At 45.1% G+C, this 19,724-nt stretch overlaps 1 protein-coding gene across 4 annotated transcripts in view; it reads right to left on the reverse strand.

Annotated features, from left to right (window-relative positions):
- The window catches only part of Vps13d (vacuolar protein sorting 13 homolog D), a 223,505-nt gene extending 204,867 nt beyond the window's left edge, over positions 1 to 18,638 (reverse strand). For 2 of the 4 annotated variants that reach the window (XM_029475921.1, XM_029475918.1), the window contains exons 1-5: positions 18,535 to 18,638; positions 14,062 to 14,232; positions 5,372 to 5,449; positions 2,495 to 2,685; positions 2,323 to 2,406 (exon numbers count right to left, since the gene is read on the reverse strand). In XM_029475921.1, coding sequence (XP_029331781.1) covers positions 2,323 to 2,406; positions 2,495 to 2,685; positions 5,372 to 5,449; positions 14,062 to 14,158 — 450 coding nt within the window. In that variant the 5' untranslated portion in view covers positions 14,159 to 14,232; positions 18,535 to 18,638. Of the gene's footprint in view, positions 1 to 2,322; positions 2,407 to 2,494; positions 2,686 to 5,371; positions 5,450 to 14,061; positions 14,233 to 18,534 lie in introns of those variants that run through there. The other 2 variants (XM_029475919.1, XM_029475920.1) reach the window with 1 other exon arrangement.
- Between the last annotated feature and the right edge of the window lie 1,086 nt (positions 18,639 to 19,724).

Genomic DNA, 19,724 nt, shown 5'->3' on the forward strand with positions numbered 1-19,724 from the left:
AACCAGTACCCCGGAGCTCTTGACTCTAGCTGCATATGTATCAAAAGATGGCCTAGTCGGCCATCACTGGAAAGAGAGGCCCATTGGACACGCAAACTTTACATTGGACACGCAAACTTTATATGCCCCAGTACAGGGGAACGCCAGGGCCAAAAAGTGGGAGTGGGTGGGTAAGGGAGTGGGTGGGGGGAGGGTATGGGGGACTTTTGGGATAGCACTGGAAATGAGGAAAATACCTAATTTAAAAAAAAAAGAATGCTTGATTTGCAAGCATGAGGATCTGAGTTCAATTCTACAGCACCCACACAGAAAGTCAGACATGAATGGCTATACTTGCCTATAATGCCAGCATTGACAGGACAGAGACAGACAGATCCCAGAACCTTGGTGATCAGACCAGCCTAGTCAAAACAGTAAGCTTGTAGCTCAAGAAGAGACCCTGTCCCAAGGCAATAAGGCAGAAAGCAACAGATGAAGACACCTGATACACTGCTCTGGCCTTCGTATTCTGCAAACTTGTGTGCACGCCCAAACATAAACCACACTCACCACAGAAAAGGAAAATAAAAAGTAAAGTCAAACAGCAATAACTTATCACTATATTAATGTGATTACCATCACAGTATTGAGGCCAATGTGGGGAAACCAATTCTTTTTTTAATTTTTTTTATTATATATTTTCTTTTTTTACATTTCAAATGTTATCCCCTTTCCTACTTCCCCCTCCGAAAATCTCCTATTCTCCTCCCCCCTCCCCCTGTTCCCCAACCCACCCTGGCTCTAGCTATATATGTAGCAGAGGATGGCCTTAGTCAGTCATCAATGGGAGGAGAGGCCCTGGGTCCTGTAAAGGGTCTAGGCCCCAGTATAGGGGAATGCCAGGACCAGGAATGGGAGTGGGTGGGAAACCAATTCTTAATATTGATGACAAGATCATAATATGGGCCAATGAGGTGGCCCAGTGGGTAAAGGCACTTGCCACCAAGACTGATGATCTGAGATCCAGCCCCAGGGGTCATGTAGAAGAAGAAAACCAAATTGTGCAAGCTGTCCTCTAACTTCTAAATGTACACACACACACACACACACACACACACACACACACTTTAACTTTGTAAAAAAGTGATGGTAGGGTGCTTAGCCCTAAATGGCACAGGTACATTACCCCCTCCAAGGCTCAGCACCATCAAGGAAAAAGAGACAGAAAAAATATAAAACCCAGGACTTGGCTTCTCTACATAAAAGAGTACACATAACCAGCAACACCCCAAGCAGAGACCTCACCATTCCTGTGATTACACTACAGATAAGTGGCCCACTGAGGAAAGACATTTCTGGGGCCAGCAGAAAGCTAGGCAGGCAAGTGTGCTGGCTACCAAGTCTGATGATGACCTGAGTTTGATCCCCAGGACCCACAGAATAAAAGAGAACCAAATGCCACAAGGAAACTTCTTACTTCCACATGTGCCCCTATCTCCTCCCCACCCCACCCCCACCCCGGTAAATAAATAAATACAAAAAAATCCTTTGTTATAGAAAATATGTACACACCTGCACATAAAGCATTGTGCACATATGCACAAAAAAACATTACTATATTATAATAACAACCTTTTTTTCTTAAATGGGTGCCCCCAAGTATACCAATCTTTTCATCCAAGTTATGAAACTAACAACCTCAGGTCACACTTTTGGGAAGCATGACACACACTAAGCACACTTGGTCTGGGTTGCCTTGACACTGCAAAAGAATCTAGAGTCTGTAAGTATGGTTGCTTTGTGACACTGAATGAGGACTCATCCCCTGATCCCACTCCTAATGGTCAAACAAGTGGCCACTGCACGACAGCCCATTAAACTCAGCAAGATACATCAGTGGGAGGTCACAGTTCACACACTAGGCAGTGGGGACCCCCACCTCTCTCATTTTGCAGATGAAAAAACTATGACCAGAGAGGTTAGACGACTTGCCCCGAAACCAGTCATCCAGACCTATGTAGCCTGGCTTCTGAGGTAAGAAATCCTTTAGCAAGTGCGATTCCAACATTCAAAAAGAAAGTGTGGTAAGTAAGGGGAGGGGGAGTGAAAAGGAAAACGCCTACTCACACCAGCTAAAGCAAGAAAGACCTGTGTTGACCTCACAAGCCAGAACTTGCTTTTCAGTTTTTCCCCTTTGGCAACAACCTCTAAAAAGGCACACCTGAACAGCCAGCCCCCAACACTGCACCAGCTAAACCCACAAGAAACGAGCAACTCGGAAGCGAAAACACATCGAAACCTCAGAAACCCTTAATGTGCCCTCATAAAGGTGACAGGACTCACCTCGATATTCTCCACGATCCTCGTGACAACTGATGCAGTGACTGAATACCAATATGGTTCTCCCTTCTGCTGCCGCCGCTCACTCTGCAAGGGAAAGAGCCAGTGTCAGCAGAGTGCTTCACCGTTGGGGATGTCACAGGAGCCCCTAAAGCACAGAGGCTCTATGCCTTGCCTTCCATCTCTCCTCCAGGGCCTGAAGCAGCGCTTTCTTACGCTCCCTCTCCAGTAGCTTCTCCTTCTCATCATTGAAGTCCTGGATTTTCTCAGGGCCACCAATTACATGGAGGCCAGAGATGGAGATCACCCAAGGGTCCACATGGGGGCGGTAAAAAGGAATCTGGAGGGTCACTTTCCCAATCAAGCCTGGAAGGAGAAGGATCCTCTCATTAGACAGACACCTGCACATTTCTCAGGTTTCTCAAAGTACTTCTACCTCCCCTTAAGGCACACAGATTGCTTTTACCATTATTTATTTTATTAAAAAATCAAAAACTGACAAGTGTGGTGATGCATTTAGGAAATGCTGAAGAGAGAGAGGCTAGAGGATCCCCAGTCCAAGGCCAGCAGGAGCAATACCTTGGAGTATGACATTTAGCTCTGGTAGAACTTGGAAGTCCAAAGCCCTGGATCCCATCCCCAGTACCAGAAGGAAGAAGAAAAAAAAAAAAAAAAGAACAATCACAAAACAGCAAGCCAGGTGTGGTGGTACATGTCTCTGATCCCAGCACTAAGGTGGCTAAGGCAGGGGGATGGCAAGTTAAAGCCAGCCTGGATCACAAACTGAGTTGTTTTTTGATTCAGGTTCCTACATATGTGAAACAAATGTTAGAGTAGATCTGTAAGAGCCACCTTAAAATAAAGTACTTAATTAAATAGAACCAATGTGTTGGTTTGTTTATGCTCAGCCCAGGGAGTGGCAGGCACAATTAGAAGGTGTAGCCCCGTTGGAGTAGGTATGTCTTTGTGGGTATGGGTTTTGAGACTCTCATCCTAGCTGTCTAGAAGCCAGTATTCTGCTAACAGCCTTCAGATAAAGATGTAGACCTCTCAGCTCCTCTTGCACCATGCCTGCCTAAACACTGCCATGCACCTGCCTTGATGATAATGGACTGAACCTCTAAACCTGTAAGCCAGCCCCAATTAAATGTTGTCCTTATAAGCGTTGCCTTGGTCATGGTGTCTGTTCACAGCAGTAAAACCATAACCACAACAACCAGCTACAATGAATTAAACTGGAAAATACCCAGTGAGATTTTTCATATCAAATATAGATTACCTATTATGGAAACACTCTTCCAACTGGACCACATCTTGAATTTCTAAGAGGTATCTTTCTTCCTACCGTACCCACCTACACAGACCCTGGTCACAGAACTCATCACTTAATAATTGGCTGCTTGATGAGTATTTGTTAGGAGTTTTCGTGCTTACATATCTACCAAACATACCCACTGTAAACTAAAATGGACAACATAGTATATGGATAAAGAAACCTAATGCTCACAAGAACTTGGGCTCAGAGCTACCTCGCCTGTAAAATATACTTACTTCCCAACTTCTTCCATTTTAGCCAAGCCCTTAAACTCTATGTAATAAAAGACATCTCACTGAGCATGGTATCACATGCCTTTAATCCCAGCACTTGGGAGGCAGAGATAGGAAGATCTCTGTGAGTTTGAAGCCAGCCCGATAACATAATGTGTTTCAAGACAGCCTAATCTATATAGTGAGCCCCAGGCTAGCCAGGGCTACATAGTGAGACAGAGTCTCACAAAAAGCAAGGTAACAGTGGAGCACTGAGAACAGTGTTTTCCTTTGTGTGTGGCTCTAAGGAAAGAACCAAGGCCCTCATATATCCATGCTTGTTCAGGACGTCCTCTACACTGGGCTATAGCCCCAGTCTTCATAGTGGTATTTCTAATGATAATATTAAATGACTGACTGTCTAGTCCAAGAGCAAATAAGAATATGGGTGACTGAGAATGCAGCTCAGTGATAGAAATACTTGTTCTGAATGTACAAGGACGTAGGTTCAATTAGCACCATAGGGGCAGGAGAAAATTTTTATTATTTTACAAAAAAATCATGAAAAATTAGTTTTCTCTAGGAAAATATGACATATATAACCAAGCTTAGATGCCAATTTGAATTAATACAAAGTGGCAGTTATTTGTTTGGTTGGTTTGAGACAAGGTCATACTGCGTTGGGCTTGAATGCCTGACCTTCCTTCTCCTTCCCTGATGCTGGGTTATAGGCATGCTCTGCTATGCCTAGCCACAGTGGCAAGTACTGAATGAGTTTGCAAGAGGACATGAAGCATTCTGATAGCAAAACAGAACTTCACACATCTTACTTTTTGTAAGAAGCAAGGTTGAGTTTGCCAATACAAAAGATATAAAGAATTGGATTTTCACAAATATTAGAAAACCATCAATTTTCCCCCAAAGAGTTTCTCTTAATCCTTCAATGTTTGAAGACTCTTTCTGGAAGTAACCAGTGTCAGCATTCTTCAAGTTTTCAGATTCCAATCTGTCAGTGTCTTTGCTGGTGCAAAGACATGCACATATACACAAATAAATAAATATAAAACAGTTGTAAAAATACAAGATATATAGATACTCTTATGATCTTGTGGTTTTCTGTGTGTTCAAGAGTGTTTAAGGGTGTGTGTGTGTGTGTTGCTAGGGATAGAATCCCGGGTCCTGTGCATGTTAGGCACATGCTCTACCACTGAACTCTATCCCTAACCCTAGTCCCTGACTTTTCTGAGACAGGTTTTGCCTGTCTGTTTGTCTGTCTGTCTGTTTGTTTGCTTCTGATGGGGTCTCACTGCGCAGGCCTGGCTGGCCTGGAACCAGCTATATAGACCAAGTTGGCCTCCATCTCACAGATGCACCTGCACTTGGGTGAGAGTGATGCACACTGACACAAACACTCACACTTCCTGTCTTCGTCCTCGTCAAGTAGATACCAACTCCAGGCCTTCTGACTCTCCTGTCCCAAACAAGTTGATCCCCAAACCTTCCTCCCTCCTTCGGTTCCACATACCAGCTTTGACTTCAAAGGGCAATTCCAGTTCTTTCAGGGCATCTTTCTTTAACGGGAGGTTTTCTAATTCAACAGCACCTAAAAACAAACCAGCATGAAATAAATGTTCATCCAACAAAGACCGATCTGCCGGCTGCGTGCAGAACACTGAGGGTTACGGTCATGGCAACACCAGCACTAGCCGGAGGGTTTTGTCTGCAGTACTGATCTGACCACGCACTGTGAAACATACATGACACATACATGACAGCTGAAGTGTAGAAGCCTGAAGAGCTTAGGCAAGATCCTTACTACATCTGTAATGGGTCAGAGAATTTTGGCATTTTGGTTTCTTTAAAAAACAGAAATATTATATATGTTCTCATTTTAATCCCAGGTGTGGGATGTGGAGCTGCTTTAGGTCATCCACAGCAGCTGAATATGATTTGCTCTAGCACGGGTGTGATTTTGCCAGGACCAGACAGATGGTCTCTGTGACTTTGTAGTCTTTGGAATTCTGGGGACTTTTCTGAGGGTAAACAAATGCTAGGACCTCAAGATGTGAGATGGGTTGTCACTTGGTGGGTGGTTGCTGTAGGTTGTTGTTGGTTGTGGTTTGTTAAGTGGTCATGTGCAAGAAGAAATTAGATATCCTGACAGCAAAAATCAAACTTGACCCAAGGAACTTGATGCCCCTGATCAGCAGGAAGTAGTTTAACAATAATGTTGCTCCCTTTCCCCTGTATCCTTTTTTCTCTCCTAGCAAGTCTTATGGCATCGGAAGGGTGGGAAAATGGTGGAGAAGGGCGGAAGAAAGAAGAAACCAAAAAGTAGTCAAAGTCCAGCTACAGATCCGTAGCATGGGCTACAGATTCTGTCCTTAAAAAAAAGGAAAAATAAATAAATAAAGGTAAAAGACAGAATTCTAGCACTTGGAACATAAGAGTAAGAAGGAGCAGGAATTTAAGGTAATTCTAGGCTACATAGAAAATTCTGGGCTAGGCTAATTACATGAAACCCCGTATCAATCAATCAATCAATCAATAAATAAATAAATAAATAGGGGACAGCAGGATGGCTCAGCAGATAAACGCAGTTGATACCAAGCCTGAAGATGTGGGCTCAATCCCCAGGACCTATATAGTGCAAGGAGAAAACAGACCCAAAAGTTGCCCTCTGATCACTTGTACTCTTACAAATGTGCAGAAGCACTTACAATTCATTAAAGCCATCTTGAGCTCCCAGGTCAAATTTGGCCTGCTGGTTAATTTGAAGACCCTCAGTTTAGGCTAACAGTTCTCACAAGAGTGACATCACCTGACTCTCTAAGATGAAGTGTAGGCCCCTGGGCTCTCCCAGAAATCTCCCAAATCAGAATCCCTGAGGTTAAAACACAAGAATCAGTTGTGTTTTTTAACAATCAGTCCCAGCCCTCAGCAATGCCCTTCCCCAGTAATTGATCATAGGTCACAAAACGCTTGAGAACCTATGGTTTACTTAATAAAACTGAAGGTCAGTGCAGTATTGTCTTTATTCCAGAACTTGAGATGCAGAAGCAGATGGAGCTCTATGAGGCTAGCCTGGTCTATAGAGTGAGCTCTAGGACAGCCAGGGCTATGTAGACCCTGTTTCACAATAGATTAGATTAGATTAGATTAGATCAGATCAGATAACAAAATAAACAATAAAGCCAGTCACCCAAAGGCCCGTTGCTCTTTCTTCGGCCTCTCTGCTCCTTCCTTGAGGCATAACTTATCAGAAGGCCAGGGCCAGAATGTATGATGACTTCAACTCAGGTATGCAAAGACAAGGCAGCCAGATCCAGCTCTGTTCTCATTTGGATCCAAATGTTCCCCAAAGGTCCATGAATTAAAGGATTACCTCCAACCCATGACACTATTGGGAGGTAGTGAACCTTTATGTGGGTGGGCCTATCTGGTAGAAGTTAGGTTACCGAGGACAGGCCCTCAAAAGTGACTCTGAAAATGGGGCCCCTTCCTGACTCTGCTTCCCATCTGCCATGAGGTAAGCAAGTCTGCTCTGCCAGCGGTTCCCACCATTACTCCAGGCCCAAAGGCAAGCAAACTGGGTAAACCAAAACAGTGAACCAAAATAACCTTTCCACCTTTTAAGGTGATTGTCTCAGGTATTTTATCACAATAAGGGATGACTGGCAAACAGGATCACCTAACTATGCAAGGCGTTCATCTTCATACATGCGACCAAACTGTACCCTATGCATGCCACAGGGCATAAGAGAGGACACTCTCTAGCACAGACTGTTGAAAAGAGGACCTTGGTGTCATAAAACCATTTGCACGACACAAAACAATTTCTGAGCCTTGAATCTGTCTGGGATAGGTATTTTTGAGAACAGGGAGTACAGACAACAACCATTAATGGGTAGGAAGGCCAGGAATAGGGCAGACAAGACTCACTACAAAGGCGTATGACATAGGGACGGTACTTTCCCAGATAAACGACTATGCAAACTCTAAAGAAAAGATCAAACCTAGCAATTTAGCAGGTTCTAACTAAGCATGAGCTCTTTTTTTTTTTTTTTTTTTTTTTTTGGCGGGGGGGGGGGGGGGGGGGGGGGACATCCACATAGGGTCCCACATTGCATAAAACTAACTAACCTAAAGCAAAAGAAACCTATTTCCACAGTTGGAGAGAAAATTAGGAGAATAAATCAGAAAATGATTTCTTAGGTGAAAATGACTTTCAGATAGACAATTACTGTTTCTTTTTTTGTTTTTGCAGCACTAGGGATTGAAGGCAGGCTCTTTCACACAAGAAATCGTGCTCCAGTGGAACCATGCCACATTTGAACTGAGACTGGACTTATTTTCCCATGTGCTAATCAGTCACAAAGGCAGGTGGTCCCTAGGTTTTCCTGGCCACTGCATTATTCAGAAATAGAAACTTACACCATAAAACATTAAAGAAGCTGAAGTACAGACAGCACAGGAGGTTTAGAAAGGAAAGAGAAGGAACAGAAGCCTTCAGCAAGCCAACAGCTTGGGAACAGCAAAAACACAGTAACGGTTCAAAACAGAAGACACACTAGTGTCTTCCCAACACACACACATACACACACACACACACACACACACTCAAATGTCTCATGGTCTGCTGTGCTGGGTAAGGTCCTGCCCTGCCTGCTAGGAAGGACTGCTCCTAAGACTTATGCAGCAAAGCACCTGAAGGAGGTAGACACTTCTGAAGCTAGAATGCCATTTACTGATTTCCAGGCAGACAATTTCATGGATGGCTCACCCTAAAATTCCTCATCTCACACTGGCCAGAGATCTACACACTAATACTGTAGTGAACTCAGGCATCTCCCAGGCATCTCTGTTGACTACCAGTTCTCTTCATTCTGCTCCAGGTTATTTATAGGACCAGGCTGAATGGGGTTCAGCAAACAAGGAGAATTGGCATGTGCAGTCATTACCCAGCAAAGCCTTTACTTTCTGACTCCAAACCATCCTCCTGTACCTACAAGTTCCCAGGCCCTGCTCATGGGATCCCCTCGTCGTGGAGTGTGGTTACCACTGTGCAATCCACTGAAACCCTTTTTAGCTCGCACAAACGCTACCCCAGTTTTCCCCAGGCCCTACAGATAAAACAAAGAGTTCCTCTTCTATACACTTAAATACATAATATAATTTTTGTAATTAAAGGTAGAGTCTCACAGTGTCACCCAGACTAGCTAGAACTCACTACATACCCTAGACTGGCCTTGACCTCACAGCATTCCTTCGTGCCTCATCTTCTCGAGTACTGGGATCACAGGAGCAAGCCATCACATCCATCCAACTATGGCCTCTAGCTCAAGTGCAGACATTCAGCGATGACTGCCATGTGGGCAGGAACTTTACAGGCTGAGGCTGAAAGATGATAATGACAGCACCTACCACTAACTGAGATCTCACTATGTGCCAAGTACTTCATCATTATCTCACCCTCCCACCCCACCCCCAAATAGTAGGCCTCAAACTCATGCTCTCCTAATCTCCCACTCATGCAAAGCCAATGTTCTACCACCAGGCTATAATCGCAGCCCCTAGATTATCTCATTCATATATATGTGTGTGTGTGTGTGTGTCTGTGTGTGTCTGTGTGTGTGTGTGTGTGTGTGTGTTGTGTGTGTGTGTGTGTGTGTGTGTGTATTTACATGCTGGAGATATGGGTCAGCAGTTAAGAGCACTGCTTGCTCTTTCAAAGGACCTGGGTTCAAATCCCAGCACCCACATATCAGCTCACAACTCTAATTCTAGTTCAGAGGGATGACATCCTCACACAGACATACATGGAGGCAGAACATCTCCATTTTTTAATTAAAAAAAAAATGTATATCTCCCATGAATTTGAAAGAGCAAGGAAGGGTATATAGGAGGGTTTAAAAGGAAAGGGAGGGGGTAAATTGTATAATTATATTATAATTTCAAAAATATAAAAGAGATAATCTTTCAAATATTTAATACATGGGGGGCTTTAAGTGAAAAGTGGTCCCTATTAGCTCATATATTTCAATGTCTGGTTCTCCAGTTCATGAGGAAAGAGGGGAAGTGTGGTCTTGTTGGGGGAGATGTGTCACTGGGGGTGGGCTTTGAGGTTTCAAAAACCTATACCAGGCCCAGTGACTTTCTGCCTGCAACCTGCAGATCCAATCAGATGTGAGTTCTTGGCTCCAGTTCTAGCACCATGCCTGCCTGCCTGCCTGCCTGCCTGCTGCCAGGCTTCCTGTCATGATAATCATGGACTAATCTTAAACTCTAAGCAAGCCCTCAATTGAATGCTTCCTTTTATAAATTGCCTTGGTTGTAGTGTCTCCTCAGAGCAATATATCAGTAACTAAGATAATATACTCTAATTTTTAATTTTATGTATGTGGATGTTTTCCCTGTATGTATCATCTGTGTGCCACTTCTGTGCCTGGTACATGTAGAGTCCTGAAGAAAGGATCAAATCCCCTGGAGCTAGAAGTTGTAAGCTGCTAAGTGGGTGCTGGGAATTGAATCCAGGTCCTCTGGGAGAACAACCAGTGCTCTTAACTGCTGAGCCATCTCTCCAGCCAATGCATTATCTCATTCAATCTTCCTAACGAAGCAAAGAAATATTACATGTTGAGTATCCCTGTCTGAAATACTTGGCAATTTCAATTATTTCAGGTTTGGGGGACTTTCTAACTTTAATAAATTTTACTGGTTGAGTATTCCCAAACAAAAAAAATCAAACATTCAGAGCCAGGGTTCTAGTTCAGTAGGTAGAACACTTTCCTGTTCATGTGTGGTACCATGGGCTCCACATCACCACTGCAGACTGGAAGTGTGCACACCTGCAAGCCTACCACTTGGGATGTGGAGGCTAGAAGATCAGAAATTCAGCCATCCTCAGCTATATATCAACTTTAAGGTCAGCCTGGACTATATGAAGAATCCAGGGGCTAGAGACGGCAGATGGTAGAACCAACTGCCACCAAGCAGAACAACCTGAGTTTGATTCTTGGGACCACACTGTGGAAGAAGAGAATAACTCTCACAAGTTATCTTTTGACCTCCACCTATTCGATATGGCACACACACTCCAAACAACCAATTAATCAATATAATGGAAAGTAAGAAAAAGGGGGGTGTGGAGGAAAGAGTGAAGGGAAAAAATATTTATTTATTTATTTATTTATTTATTTTTACAAAACAAGGTTTCTTTCTCAGTGTAGCCCTGGCTATCCTGGAATTTTCTCTGTAGACCAACCTGGGTTCAAACTCATAAAGATCTGCCTGCCTCTGCCTCTAGAGTGCTTGGAACAAAGGCGTGAGCCACTACTGGTGGGCTGGAAAACTAATTTTTAAAACTATTCAAAATACAAGCACAGTGCCCTGCTATCACGGGCTTTGTGCACTTCGTCAATACTAAAGTGCTCCACATTTCAGAATCTTCCAGACTGCAGATGCTCAAACTGCTCATCAGCTTCTCAGAGGCAGTTTGCTTAGAACCCTCTGAGATGGCTAAGTGGTGTAGCACCAGAGGTCACAGGCAGTCTATCTGGCCTGGGGTGAAAGAGGAAGAGATGGTGAAGAAGGCCTTTGGTGGCCATCATAGTCACTGGCAGCTTGTAAGCAGTGAGAGCAGGGTCAGAGCTCGGGCCTGAGTTGTAGTCCCAAGTGCAGAGCCCTGCCCACAACAGGTGCTCACTAAGTGTTGGCCAAGTACAACCTCTGTCCTCCAACTACTCACGCAGTGATTGGCATTCTAACTACTTCAGGACACATCAGCTGATCCTGTGCTGACCATCCTGACAATGAATGATGAGGACTAACCTGCACTGCAAGCCCACTACATGCCAAGAACAGCTCTAAGCTCTTTGACCCACATCCTCAGAGCCCTATGGGATGATTAATAACTTCTCACATGCAGAAATTGAGTAATGTGTTCAAGTTGCTGATAAATATTACAACTGGACACAAACTCAGTCTGGTATAAAAATCATCTTTTTTTTTTCTTTTTTCTCCTTTGTGTCCCTTCCAGGCAGTCCAACCACAGGAACCCACAATGGCCCAGCCACTTGAAAACAATGTCATCTTGTATCTCCCCACACATTTAACAACAGTAAATATTTGATGCTAGTTCAAAATAAGGGTCTCTTTCCTGTCTAACAACCTGTGCCCTCAACCACACTCCATTATGACAAGACCAACAAATACCATCAGTTCCTTTCCATAGCCAGTCTCCCAGTTCACAGTCATGCTTCCACGTGCTATGGTGTGTGCTTTGGACTCCTTAAGTAAAGGGTCAAAACTAACACCAGTTATGGAAGAAAAACATTCCTCAAGGTTCCATACCATAGATTTTTTTTTTTTTTTTTTGGAAACAGGATCTATCCAGTCCCAGCAAATTCACTATGTAAGAGCAGGCTGCTCTCCAACTCAGACATCTGCCAACCTCTGAATCCAGAGTGCTATAACTAAAAGCAATGCCTCACTATGTCCAGTTGCATTCTATAGATTTAAAGGCCAAAGAGAACAACAGTCCTTAAAGAGGATGCTAGAAAAGTTACCATAAACAGCACAATGATGCACACAATTGTTATAAGACATATTCTAAGCTGTGTGGTATGCCTGCAATCCCAGCACTTGGGAGGCAGAGGCAGGAGGATCACCACCAGTTTGAAGCTAGCAGAGGCATCATGGTAAGCGTCAGGTTCAGCCAGGACTATAGAGTGAATGAAAAGCAGCCGGATGGGCCAAGGAGATGACTCAAAGCATAAAGGTGCTTCCTGCCCAGTCCAACTATGATCCTTAGAACACACAGTGAGAGAGAGAACCAACTCCCAAAAGTTGACCTCTAACTGCCCCATATACACCATAGCGTGTGAACCCATAAATGTACAAAATAAATAAACGCAACTTTAATCTTTCTTTTAAGTCAGGGTTCCACTGTGTTGATCAGGCTGGCCTTGAACTCACAGAGATCCACCTGCCTGTTTCCCAAGTGCTGGGATTAAAAGGATGTGCCACCACACCTGGCACTTTAATTTAAAAAAAAAAAAAAAAAAAAAGGATACATTCTGCCTAGAAGTGCTGAGATCAGAAATCCGTCATTAGTACCTCCAGATCCATCACGTGCCTTAAAGCTCCATCTCGTCAGTGAACAGTATGCCACCACCTAACTCTGCTCTTAATGAGGGAAGCTGAGCCCGCAGTGCTCTCCCAAGCCTGTTACCTGCAGTCTCGAGGTACCCGGGCACACCAACAAGTCTCAGAGCGAGAACTTGACACTACTGCAACCTCTTCGCTTTTGCTTCCCACTAGCTTCCTTCCAAGAACTGAGGGGAAAGTGGAGAGGAAAGACTCCATTTCTGCCTCTAAAGAAAGGAAGGAGAGGGTAGGGGACAACCAGACCACACTAGCTTCCCACAGCCACCTCAATCACTCCTGACAGGCCTGGGGATGGGAAACTCCTGGAACAAAATGGGTCCAAGACAAGGCAGTTCTGGTCCTGCTCTCAGAGTGTGGACCCCCACAAGCTGTTGGGGACCAGCCTGGTCCTGGGCAAATCCTGTCCTGGGACACTGCACGTCCTTCCTCTCCACTAGCTTTGACTTTGCTTGCTGGCAGTCAGATCTTAAGGAAGTGTCTTACTTTGTATCCCTGGCTAGCTTAGAACTCGCTATGAAGAACAGGCTTACCTGAAAATCAAAGTAGACCAGGCTAACCTGGAACTCATAGAAATCCACCCCTGTGGCTCTAAAGTACTGGGATTAAAGGTGTATACCACACCTAGCTCTATCTTCTTTCTCTATATACATTAAACCAGCGGTTCGCAACCATCCTAATGTTATGACCCTATAATAGAGTCTCATATTGTGGTGACCCCACCCCACCCCAATCGCAAAATTATTTTGTTGCTACTTCATAACTCACACAAACCTACAGGTAAATTCGGGCACATGAGGGACTCTGGATTAGGGACGGTGCAGGAAGGCTGCTACCATGAGTCTGACACCACCCTCCCCAACCCACATGGTAGAGGAAAAGAACCAACTTGCACAAGTTGTCCTCTGACCTCCACATGGGCACCATGGCACATGCATGACCTTCCCACACAGACAGACAGACATTCATACATACATAAGGTATGTAAACTTTTATTTTTTTTAAAGAAAGAAACACCATATTTTACTGAAGAGAAATGAGTGTGCTTACCTTTGAGAAGTGCAACCGACAGCTGGTCAGTGTTCAGGTTATTGACATATTTCCCCAAATAGGTATTGAGAACCCAGGCCACCAGACCTTCCAACATGACTATTTCCTCAGAAAAAGGTGCTTAAAAATCATGGATCAGTCTTTTATTTCTCTCTCTCATGGTCTCTGAATCTATAAAAGAAAAAGAAAAAGGAAGTTAACAGAGCACAGCTCGGTGTGGTGTGGCACGCCATAATGCTGGCACCTGGGAGGTAGAGGCAGTCGGGCTTCTCGGAGTTCCAGACCTGCCTGGTCTAGAGTTCCAGGCCAGCCAGGAATAAATAATGAGTTCCTGCCTCAAAACAACAACAAAACAGAACCTAGATGTATTTCTGTGTTGACTCACTGTTCTGCTTGCCTCGAGCTAGATTCGGGAAGACGGGCACCCATACTGATCTTCAGCTACGGGTACAGTCACTTGGAAACTCTGAAAATCACCTCCAATTTGAAGCTAAGCCTTCTAGTCAGCTTCCTTAGGGGTAGACTTGGGACCAGACTGGCCTCATCAGAGCTTTTCACAGGGGCAACCTAGCAACATTTGATATGTGTGTGCACTGGGCGCATGCAGGAGCCTGCAGGGGCCAGAGGAGGGCATAAGGTGCCTGGAACTTGAGTTACAGAAGGTTATGAGCCTCCATGTGGGTGTTGAGAACCAAACTCAATTCCTCTGCAAGACTAGTGTTCTTAACCACTGCCATCTCTCCAGTTCTGTGAAGACATTTGTGATTATTGTTACTTAGATGCTGCTCAGCTATCTTGTGAGGAGGGCCTGTAGAAGCTGATAAGCATCTTACAATACCCATGACAACCCCAATCAACAAAGACTCATCCACCCCAAATGCTAAAAAGCGTGAACCTCGATCAAAGCAGAAAATATTCAAGAGGCTATGTGAATGAAATTCACACTCTATAACTCTAGTTAGGATGTCCTAATTAAAATTAGCAAATTTATTCATTAGGCTCATTCATAAAATCATCTAAATGGAAGAGAAAGGCAATGCTTTATTCATCACTGAACTTTTTTTTTCTTTTAGACCAGAGTCTAATATATCCAAGGCTGGTCTTGAACTTACCACATAGCTGAGGGCATATCCTTGAACTTCTAACTCTCCTGTCTTCACCTTCTTAGGAGGTGCTGGGATTACAAGTCTGCACCATCACATATGGTGTATGTGGTGCTGGGAACTGAACCTAGGGCTTCAAGCACACGAGGCAAGCACCCTGCCCACTTAGGTACATCTCCAGCCTTATCACTAATCTTCAACAGTCCCATGGTTGCTGACCTAATGACTATTTTAGGTCAGCAAAGGCAAACACCACAAGTGCTCTGGTTACAGGTTCAGCCTTTAGATTCAGTACTAAATCACAATTGCTTGTTACAATTGTATAATGTTGTGTTCGCACTATTATAAAAATACAGATTATTCTATTAAACACACACGTAATAAACACTCTAAAGCTTATCAGAATATTGATTGGCAATTAAAGTCAGCTTCCCTTTCTTTCATCTGCTGTTAGTATGTAAACGATACTTTAGCTTTGCTTTGTAAAAGTGTAAAAGTGTTCTGTAAAAGTGTTCCATTGGGGAGCTAAAGTCATGGCTCATTGGTTAAGAGCACTGGCTGCTCTTCTAGAGACCCAGGTTCAATCAATTTCCAGCAGCCACCTGGTAGTTCACAACCATCTGTAGCTCCAGTTCCACGGAATCTGATGCCCTCTTTGTCCTCCATAGGCACCAGGCACCCATGTGGTCCACAGGCATTCATACAGGCAAAACACTCATAATATAAAATAAATTTTAAGAAAAGTTTTGCCTAAAGTTTTTGCATAGATATTTTTACTATTACAGTTAGGTCGAGGGGCATCCAAATAGCTCAGAGGAAAAAGGCACCTGCTACCAACCTGAGAGCTTGAATTCCATCCCTAGGGCCCACATGCAGGAGAGAACTGGCTTCAGAAAACTGTCCTCTAACCTCCACTTGCATGCTGTGGTATGGGCACACCCACCCTCAGACCCCAATGCATATATACACACAAAAATAAACATATTTTCTAAGTGAACGTGAGAAAGATTAAGACAAAAAAAAAAGTTTAAGTGAGAGGCAAGAATGGCGATGCAGGCCTTTATCTCAGTACTGGCAGGCAGAGGCAGGTGGATCTGTGAGTTTAAGGGCAGCGGGGTCTACACAGCAATTCCAGAACAGCCAGGGGCTATATACCCTGTCTCAAAACAAAAGTTTAGCTGGGTTCTCAGATCACTGGTCTAGTGGACTCCAGTAAGGGCTGTGAGCTGTAAATCTTGCTCCTAGGCCATCAAGTTGGTCACCAGCCACCACACCAGCCATTCCAGATTTCCTGTGGCATGTGTCCCACTTGGAACCAGACTATTTTCAGGATCATTTCCAAGGACTTTGCCCCATGACTAGTGATTTATCTTACTGCCAGGAGATACACTCACCCCAAGGAAAAAGCTAACAACACAAGACAGACCCAAAACAAAAGCTCCCCTAAAAGTTGACCCAGCCTCAAGGGAAGGCGGACATTTACTTGTCCGTGCAAGACATAATTATAATGAGGGACAGTTAAAAAAAAAAAATCAATTAACAGGGTGAAGACCTACACCTTTAATTCCAGCACAAGGGAAGAAGAGGCAGGCAACCTCTGAATGGAAGGCCAATCATCTCATCTACATAGGGAGTTCCAGACCAGTCAGAGCTACAAATTGAGACCCTGTCTCAATAACAATATTAATAAAACATTTTGCAGAAAATGCACCTTACTGTCTTATTTCTTTCAAAAGAAACGGGTGGGGGGGGGATGAAGGGGAGGTTATGCTCCAGACATAAAGCCAAGAATGGGAGGGAGGGGGTTGGGGGGACTCCTCAGCATTTGCTTTAAAGGTCACAAAAACAATTTTTTTTTAATTTTTAATCAAAAATGCTTCACCGTGTAAATAAAAGAGACGTTTCTCTACTGTCATTTTAACAAGGTAAATCTATTAAAAACACAATGTGAAGCTGACTACCTTGTTTTACTATGTGAGCCTCAAACAGTCCTGAGCACCAAGCCAAGGCTAAAGTAATCTTTATTTTTGTTATTGCCATTAACTTCAGCCCTAAAAGCCAACTCTCCCTAAAATGCCAACTCCAGATGTTTTCCCAGTAAAGAGAAACTACTGTCGGGCTAGCATGGTGTCTCAGAGGGTGAAGGAAATCGCTACCAAGACTGAGTTTAAACCCCGGAACCCATATGGTTAAAAAGAGACTACAGACTCCCACAGGTGTTCTTCTGACAGCTGCCCTCCCCCAGCCCCCAATACACACATAAAATAAGTGTAAAATAAATTTACTTTTCCAGGAAACTATTGTCGTTTTGTACCCATGTTCTGCCCCTACCATACTTATTCTCGATGTAGAAGAACACAAAGTACACATTTAAAAGTCATGAGCTGTTAGCGCCCTAAGATGTTCTGCTCCGTGTGAGGCCCAAGCCAGAAAGCATCCATTAGCTCTGCTAAGCATCTAGAGCAGGCTTGAGGCCACTTCAAGGATTCCCTTAAGGAATCTGGTTTCAGGGAGGTCCGCCAGGCTGGCCAGAATCCCAGAGTATTTATATGCTCGGGTCCATCAGGACTTCTAGGCAGCTGCCCGGTAATAACCCCCACCTGGCTTCCCCTATCTGGTGTGGCAGGTGACACTGAGGGATCTGGGTTCAACCCACAGCCTGGGCAGACAGCCGGACATGACCTTGAGCCAGGCCCCACCCGAGAAGAGGCCAGACCCGGGAATAGGAAGCATTGGCATTTGGACCTGGAGAATCCCTCTGCCAGGCAGCTAGGGCTGAGAGCTGAGGGATTCCAGGAGCTCTGCCACAAGGGGACAACTCCAAGTGTGTGTCAGGCCGGGGGGCTCCGCAGGAACGCGAAGCTTCCCTGGCCTTTCCATATCGCCGATCTGCTGTCAGAACCCCAAGCCTGGCAGCAACAGGGGACAGAGCCACCAAGCCTAGAGAAGATGGCTCTCTAGGGGTAAGAGAGGCGAAGGGTCCCCTACCTGGAGGAAAAGTGGGGAAGAGAGGGACCCCGGGGACAAGCCTGATGTCCCCACCCAGAGGTGACCCCAGAGGGGATGGAGGCACTGAGGGAAAGGACGCCGCCCCACTAGGGGTGTGCTGAAGAGACACTCGCACGTTGGAATCAAGCCTCGGGAGAAGTGACACCCAAAATCCAGTGGGGTCTCCAGGCTGCAGAGACCGGTGCCCGGAGCCCGGGCCTGAAGTGCCAGCGACTCTCGGGCTCCGAGCTCCCCGCGAGGGCGCCCGGGCTCCGGGAGAGGCCGGCTGCCGCGGACCCTGAGTCGGGCCGTCGGAGCACAGCCGGGTCGATCACGTGGCCGCTTTCCTTGAGGTCCTCCGCCCTGACCGCCGCCCCCCTACCTGTCGCTGTAGCTGTAGCTACCGCTGTCGCTGCCGCCCAAGCCCGGTTCTGCGAGGTGCTTCCTCTCCGCCACTCCTCAATGGCGGTGACTATAGAGCGCTAGACTCGATCAATCGAGTGGCTACGTACCTGGGCCTGGCCAACAGAGCACCGAGCCGTCGATGGAGCGCCCCCTAGCGTCAGCAGCCGTTGCTGTAAGGGCGGCGGGTGCCTCCCAGGATGCTGGGGGCTTAATGAGCAACAGCTCAATCAGCCCCGTTTTACAGATGGGTAAACTGAGAGTCGGGACAGTGTAGGGACATAAATCATCCTAGTTCAAACATTATCGTGCCTCCAAAACCGCCCTGCTTACCATCTACCTTTTTATCCCACCACCAATAATGACCCCTTGACTGCTACTTAAGTCTGTAATTCAAACCATGCCTTTGCCTGCTTAAATCACTCTCCCCACTACACTTGTATTAAAATTCATCTCCTGGGCTGTCAAGATAGCTCAGCTGGAACAGGACCTTGCAACCAAGCCAGATGACCAATTCCCAGCACCCATGTGGTAGAAGGAGAGAACTGACTCACTCAAGCTGCCCTCTGACCTGCAGGTGTGCCTGCCCACATATACACACAAAATGAATAAATGCAAATTTTAATTTAAAAAAATACCTCCTTCTGGGCATTCAGGAAAGTTAATAGTTGGAAGGCAGCTTGAGCTACATAGTAGGTTCATCCATATCCTGTCTCAAACCCCACCCTCTCGCTTTTCCACCCCCAACATACACACACAATACTTCCTGAAGGCAGGAACCACTATATAAAGCCAGGCATGGCGGCACACACTTGTAAGCATACACACTGAGCCCAGGGCTCAGGAGATAGAGAGAGAAAGGAAGATGAGGTGTCTAAGGTCATTCTCAAGATACGTAATGAATTGGGGGCCAATCTGGGCTACTTGAGACTGTCTCAAAAATAAAACAAGTAAAAAATAAAAACCCTCTGTACTGTGCCACACTAAAATTTGTCTGGTCTTATTCCCTTTCTATGGCTTTCTCTGGTCCACTTGACTCACAGAATGCTTCAGTTCCTGCCTCCGGTCCTTTGCATCCATCATTCTCTCTGCTTAGCATGCTGTACTCCTAGATCAGTGCGGTCCTACAGAAGTATAATGCCAGCCCCATAGACTCATTTGTTACTTGCT

Source organism: Mus caroli, chromosome 4, assembly GCF_900094665.2.
Source record: "Mus caroli chromosome 4, CAROLI_EIJ_v1.1, whole genome shotgun sequence".
Classification (NCBI taxonomy): Eukaryota; Metazoa; Chordata; class Mammalia; order Rodentia; family Muridae; genus Mus; species Mus caroli.